Genomic DNA, 7212 nt, shown 5'->3' with positions numbered 1-7212 from the left:
TGTAATAGGATAGGCATCTGTGATGGGAGATGACAAAAGCCGTGGGATAGGATAGGATGGGATGGGAATGTTTGGTTTTCGGTCAGAGGAGATAACTTAGTGCGATTTCGTGATTTGCGCGCCTTTGGATACATCTACCGAACGGGGGATCCATCCATCAGCGTGTGTGCGACAGCGACATCTAGCCAAGCAGATCCATATAAATGAGATACTCTCAGGATACAAAAGTGCTGTGATGCTGAATAATCAGCCATCACATTGCATTGGATCTGTATCACTTTTCTCTTTTCTCTCTCTCTCTGTCTCTCAATCCCCACGTTTTACGCTTCTTGCCTCCTCCCACCATCTCTTTTCCCCTGGACCTTACCTTTCGTCCGCTAGTTTGATGCCGTTGGCTTCTTGACGCGTTGGCGCTACCGCATCGTGCCGACGGGAGTCTCAATTTGGTCTGCTGAGTCAAGCCCACTCTACCTGCTTTATGTACTTTGCCTTGGCAGCCATTTTCCAGAAGCCTCACAGCCAAAGTCATCGTGCAACTATTCGTCAAGATATCACATTTTGCTGAGATGTTTGCACGGTCTTCACGCTTTGCTTTTTAGTGCCTCTTAGCGCAAGTTACGCCATTGAGACGTTAGTTGTCTCTTTTCTCAACGGGAATCAGTTTTTATGGTTCCCGTAGTGGAGGGAATGTTGGTTTTCGCTTCTGCACGAGGCGTCGCCGGCCGTTGGTATCAGAGTTCAGACTAGCAGCCCGCCTATGTTTAGTGGTTTCCACACGAAATACTCTAAACGGTTCCTCGGCGAACTTGACTAGAGGGCGTGTACATGTCATGCCGTCATGTGTCCTCGACATCGTGGGTTGAAGTCGCAGAGCAAGGTTGTAAATATGATATCTATCCCTAAACGATGACGAGGAACAGCATCGTGGGCCAAAGCGTACGAAGCGAGAGGGACGAGGTTGTTTCCTCCTCTACGCAAAGCGCGGTTAGTTTGCCATTCACCGCTTGCAGGAGCTTCAAACGTGCAGCCAACGTACTCGTCACCAACATCTACCGATATCTCTTGTGCATTCTAGACCTTGGACCTCCCTGCATGTACGGGCAAGGCAGTTGAATCCTGCAAAGCCTGGATAACGGGATATGGCAAAACAGCCGCACGTGTTGCTCGCCCCGACTTTTTTATTCTCTTTTCATTCGAGAAGCCTCAGCCAATCCGAGTCTCGCACTCAATCCCCGAGCTTCGGTTTGTCTGCCACGTCGCGTTCGCTTCGCGCAAGTAAACACCACGTACGAAGGACCCTGTCAAGGTCATGAGAATGTCCAAAAACGGAGACCGATCTTTGACAGCTCCGCGACGTGGGGTACGTGGGAGATCCCTTGAGACAGACCGTCACGGCATGGGGGTTCATTATCACGACTTTTGATAAGATGAGGCTGAAGCTGAGTTTGGGAAACAAGAATCTTGTAAACCGGAGATGTGGCTGGCATTCACTGGTTTCTGGATCATCGCTATCAAGCTTTTTCTTACTCACCTACCTAGACCGGATAGCTGGGACGGGCACCCATGATAACAGCGCTGCACTGTAAATCATCACGCAAACCTTGGCCCTTGTCTGTCGTCGCATGATTCACCCTGCACTACCTACTACCCACGTATATGAGAGAATTAAAGGTGCTCGCAAGGACCCCACATGGCCAATCTAATTCTTATCAATCATAAGGGTCGTCAATTCCGAAAGGTCCCCTTCTTCCGACCTTCTCAACTCTCGCGCGCCTCTTTATCACCCACCCACCGTTTCACAATCCATGGCTCAACGGTCGGTACATACGAATTACGGAAGAAAGAGAAGAGAAAAAAAGAGGTCCCTTCCTAAAAAGGGTTGCGCGAGATTAAAACAAGAAAGAAGAACGAGTTGGGATGAAACTTGGCATTGAAAAAAGTGACTGTATTTGGAGGACTCGATGCATGTCATGCAGCGTCATTTCTTCACATGCGGCCAGGATCCAAACCGGTCAGTGTGATGAGCTAGGGATGCCCTCCTCACCGATCAAATGGTGATTTCTTCAGGTCATGGTCTCTTTGTCTTTTCTCGTTTGGCCCTGACTGGAAAAGAGCATTTAACAACCGCCGATGCTTGTGATCCGAACCCGAATCCCGCATTCGGTGGGTGTCATCACGTCAAAATCTCTACAGCGAGCAAGGATGGCGGGGTATCGGGAACGGAGGACGGAGATTGACACCAACATCATGATACGCATCGGGTCAAGACAAGGTAAGGCCATCATGGTTGCTATTACACTCTGAAACCATCTCGGATGCTATCTCGTCATGTTATCACCCTAATCATTATGTTGATAGCCTTTGTCTGGGCGATAGAGGCCAACTCAATCTTCCCACGGGCTCTGGACCCCACGACATCTGATGATTCCAACCTTGGCTCAGGCGTGGGATGATCTTCCGAGAAGAGGCATTACGTTCCGAATAAACGGTATCTAGTTGCCTTGAAGGACTTCGAGGGGGGGGACATTTCAGCATGCAGATTGATTTGTGGTTGTGACTGCGACCACTTCAACACCAACACCATCATACGTTGGCTTTGAGGGACTGCAGGGTCGACGGGAATACCTGGGCCAATTGTGAATGCCCCAGGATCGTACATACATACAAAAGCCGCCGAGATTGAATGTGAAGTTGCTGCGCCTGAAAGCCCTGAAAGTACCGCCATGAGGCCATCTACCCCACAACAAGGCTCACCGGTATGGAGTATGGAGAGTCCAATTGCGACGCAGTGCCAACATGCAGCATGCAGCGTGGCAGGGCTGCTGGCACACCTGCTCTATTGGAGCCGTGGTGATGCATCCATGTATCGACAGACAGCACCCGCATCCGATGAACCGAGGTGCAGGTAATGCCTTGGTCCCCTCAATTGTGTGTCTGTCTGTACATATGTGACGGTCATTGATTTGCAACTGTTGGAGGGAGGCAAAATATGATCACCTTGGCCAAGAGGGATCCGAGGCCCGTTTATCCAGGGGATTTCCTTGTTGGTATGAGCCTGGACCGAGATATTAACTTTTAGTAAAGCGTCTCGTCTGAAGTTGTTAGTAGGGGGTGCATAATGATGATGACTCTTGTTGATGTCAACTGTGGCAAAAGGGCGTAGCGTTCGTGCCTGAGCAAGATCAAAGCGTCTGGAGTCGTCCTCATCGCGAGCGCAAGCCAGCATTGCAAGAGGAAGTTCTGAACACTGGAGAGTAGCCGATCTCTGGTGGATTGCATCATTGATATCGCATCACAATTATAACACGGGGATTTGCCAATTGACAGGTTTCTTTCTTCTTTTAGGTTGGCAGCCACAGTCCATTTTCTCCACGTCTGACGCTGACGCCAGAAGGGATCGTAGCCAGGGGCCAGGGAAAAAGCCAAGTGCCGGATAGATGCATTAGCGCTGCACATGACACGTGCATACAAGCTCCGTAAGTGCATACCTTCTCTAGTTTCATACTTTCAAACGGTCGCTCCATCACCTATTTCCTAAACCGTCGACTTGCAGTTCTTGATACACCTCACCCGTTCTACATTTACACACTCTTTTTCTTTAATTATTCATGGTACATGGGCTCTCTCTGCTCCGCTCCACACCCTGTTGCTTTTCGAGCAAACTCCGAGATTTCATGCTTCCCAAAGAGTGAAAAGACGTACATGATCACAGACCGGTCAAGCCCGCAAAGACCATGACCATGATACCACAAAATGCGGCATTATGTGCATTCTCTGCACTGCACGGGCAAGTGTCACACCCTCTCGGATATTCTGTCATCAATCTCCCGGTCGCAACGGAGAATTAAAATGACGGGTGTTATTGACGTTGGGCCAAAAAGAGTTATGCAAAACGTGATCGTGCTATCGTGCGAGTCTTACCAACATGCAAGCACTTGAGACCTTTTTTTTTTTCTTTCTCCACGATGGATGGAGATTCGGCACACCCTGGCCCCTTATTGTCATGTCATGATGCTTGCACCCGCACAAGCTAGTGAGCATGTGACTTGACCATACGGTGTCCCTCTAGCATTGACGTAGAGTTACGTCTATTGGTGCAATGAGTGCATTGAGCGTTTCTGCGACAAGGCTGGCATTCAGAGATCAGATGTCTAGAGGATGTCTTGGATCGGAATATCGATCTTGACAAACAGTCTTGTCTTGACGAATCACTTACTCTGTTTTTAGACATCGGAAATGCTCGAGTGCAAACTTCTTTACGGAGTACGGAGGTACGGCAAACATAGATTACGGCGTCTTGATGCGCCGAGACACGGATACTTGATACCACGTTGATTGCGATCTCGTGCCATGTGCACGCTGAATATTGGCGACTTCTCTTTCGTTACCGATATGTTGGATTGCCTTGCGATTGGTGTATCGCAAACTCGGTGAGTTTTCTTTGCTAGAAAACTGGTCATCGCGAGACAAGTGTTCACCGAGTTTGCTTCTCTTGCAGCTCTGCTATTGGTGTGTTGGTCAACACAACTGATGGTTCTGCATCCAATCCCAGCTCCAGCTCACCTCAACCTCAGCCCCGTTCTCAATGTCAGCGTAACATGTGGATCTTGAATAATGAACTGGAGATATAGACATGCTTTACATTGTCTCGAGGTCAGGTGATGAGCAAACAAGTAGTTGCTTTTTTCTTTATTCATGTGTTTCTAGGTTGGACCTGGTTGTTAGACGAGGCTTACACCGTTGGAGCTATCACATCTCAAAAAAAAAGCCACCGTTCAGGTCTTCAGGCACGACCCCCGTCACGCTAAAGGAAAGGCTGCATAGGGCGCACATCACGTTGCGTTCAACCGCTATGACTTGAGGAGGAGAATAAGATCTTGTGGAGAGCTAAGCTCGATTGACGCGATATGATCTCAGCTAAGGCGGCTGAGAGATGCTTCCGTCATTCTCTTATTGGTTAATGACCCTGTTGAATCGATCATAATGGAGGAGATATTCCGGGTACCCGGATCTGATGTTGCAATGTGAGCGGCTGTCGCAAGTGATACCGCGCGTGACATGCACCTTGTGGTGGAGATTGGAGGTACTTGATCGCGTCGCGAGGTGAAAGCGAGGGATTGGCCTCGAGCTTACGATGAACATCGCTAATTGCGAGTAATCCTTGGTATAATGGGCAAATCACAATTTATACAAGATGTCGAGGAATTCCTCTATGCTACTTTGGCGAAGTCATCTGAAACCAGACATGTCATTACTCACTTCTGTCTTGTTGCCCCCTCAGCCGGTGGCTTACCGTTTCCGTGACGGGATGCCTCACTAATCAACTTACATTGCACAGCCAGCCATTAGTTTGTGAGGCTTCCAGGGTGTTGTCCAACCAAACAGCTCATCGGTCATACCGCTTTGATACTTCGCCTCGCCTTCTACTGTTGCTTCTTCTCGGTCTCAGCCTCAAGTCTTCCGTCTACCAGACTTCCATCAGGCAAGACTTTCTCCCTGGTTCGAACGTAGGCCAGCAGAAATGGGTACGCCAGATCACAAATGACTGAGGTGCCAGTGATGAAGACACCAAGAGGATGGAAAACGAAGCCGTGCGCCTCGGGCCAGTACCACCACATCAGACCGCAAGAGACGGGCAGACCCATGACGGTGCCAACGAAGCGACAGAACCTAGAAGCGACATGTCAGCATGGCTGAGTTTTGAATGCAGTGTTTGTTCTGAGATTGCTTTTTCGGGTTGTCATCACGAGACAACAAGTGGATGTTAATCCTACCGGTAACCAGTTTGTCGGTATTGCTTGCGCGGTCTCATTCAACAGACCGCCCTCACCTGAGACACGATTTGCAGTAATCTTACGTGTTCTCGGGATCCGAGAGCATGAATATGATAGATGAGATAACGAGACAACATGCATCGAGACACGCCCTCTGCAAGAACCAACAATTGCATATAGGAAAATTAAGACTCACCAAATTGCATAGCTCTGTCCACCAGAGTGACCTCTCTGAAGAAGCATAGCCAACGCCGAAACGCTGAATATCATCTGCGCCACACCAGCCGACCAATATGCCAACTCAGTAGTATCTCTCGCCTCAAGCCCCTTCCAATTCTTGCCCCATTTGATACCATAGCCTCTATGCGGCTCCTTGAGCCACCACCACACAAACAACCCATTACCCACGACACCCGCCACAAAAACCAGGAACAGCAACAACGCGACATTGTTCGCTATGAGTGGACTTGAGGCAAACGACCTAGGCGCTGTTTTAAGCGTAGCGTAGAGAACAACGATGTCAAGAAGCAGCCAGAGCATGAAACCGTATGTCTCAATGGGTGCTTCGCATACACCAAAGGCGTAGACTACTTCCCATCCTAGATTGAGACCCAGTGCGACGAGCGGTGCGGGCGTCGCGTGGGTTGCTAGCGAGCGGCGGATCATGAGGATGTAGGCGATTAGCCAGAATGTTATGCCGAGGGAGAGGCAGGCTGTTGATGCAGGGACGAGCCATGGTGGTGCTGAGGGGGGTGGGATGTCTGATGAGCCCATTTTGTGGTGTTTTCTTGAGCACGGGAGTGTTTGAGAGGTTGTGAAGAGATTGAGGGTGGTTGGGTGGTAGTTGGGGCGATCAAGGCATTGACTTTCCGGTTGTGCCGGATGATACTCTGTTGAATGTTGAGATGTGAGTTGTTGACATGGGCGGACGAGGCTGCGGTGAGAGGTGGATTACCCTATATGTCAGCCTGGGGTTGAGATGACACAACATCTCGCGGCGGTTTCCAGTCGTGCACTCTGAGTCTGGATATTGTGGTTCATCTGATCATTCCCGATTCTAATGTGCATTTTGGTGTCCTCAAGAGTTGAGCTGTGGACGATTCACTGCGATAAATGTGTCCTTCTTTTGGCTCAAAGTTATGCAGTCACCTCTGCTCTACAGTACGACCGACGTGACTAGCAAGAGCAGAAAGGCCAGAGACCAAAGACTTATGAGATAAATATTATAGTGCACTCTGAGGCTTCTCCATTTGCCATGCAGACCATTTGTAGGCACACGTCAGGCTGGCTCTGAGGTCCATGCAGGTGAGAGATATACGAAATCCTATCTCTTGACTGATCCAGGTTGACCTTTACCACATGTATTACCGGTATAGTAATCTTGGAGAAGGTACAGACAAAGGCGGAGTTTATTGAACTGAAAACCCCGGAGATGCTT

The 7212-nt window shown here is 49.3% G+C and overlaps 1 protein-coding gene across 1 annotated transcript; it reads right to left on the bottom strand.

The window, feature by feature from the left end:
- Positions 1–5423: 5423 nt before the first annotated feature.
- On the bottom strand, positions 5424–6548 carry FOBCDRAFT_278969 (uncharacterized protein; the record flags this gene model as incomplete). The annotated part of the gene is made up of 2 exons (XM_031189605.2): positions 5424–5670; positions 5971–6548. 2 exons carry the CDS (start codon positions 6546–6548, stop codon positions 5424–5426), a joined length of 825 nt encoding a protein of 274 aa, XP_031033590.2.
- Positions 6549–7212: the final 664 nt, after the last annotated feature.

The sequence above is a fragment of the Fusarium oxysporum genome, chromosome IX, assembly GCF_013085055.1.
Source record: "Fusarium oxysporum Fo47 chromosome IX, complete sequence".
In the NCBI taxonomy this organism is placed as follows: Eukaryota; Fungi; Ascomycota; class Sordariomycetes; order Hypocreales; family Nectriaceae; genus Fusarium; species Fusarium oxysporum.
The sequence above is the reverse complement of the archived record's forward strand: the minus strand, read 5'-3'. Positions and strand labels throughout refer to the sequence as shown.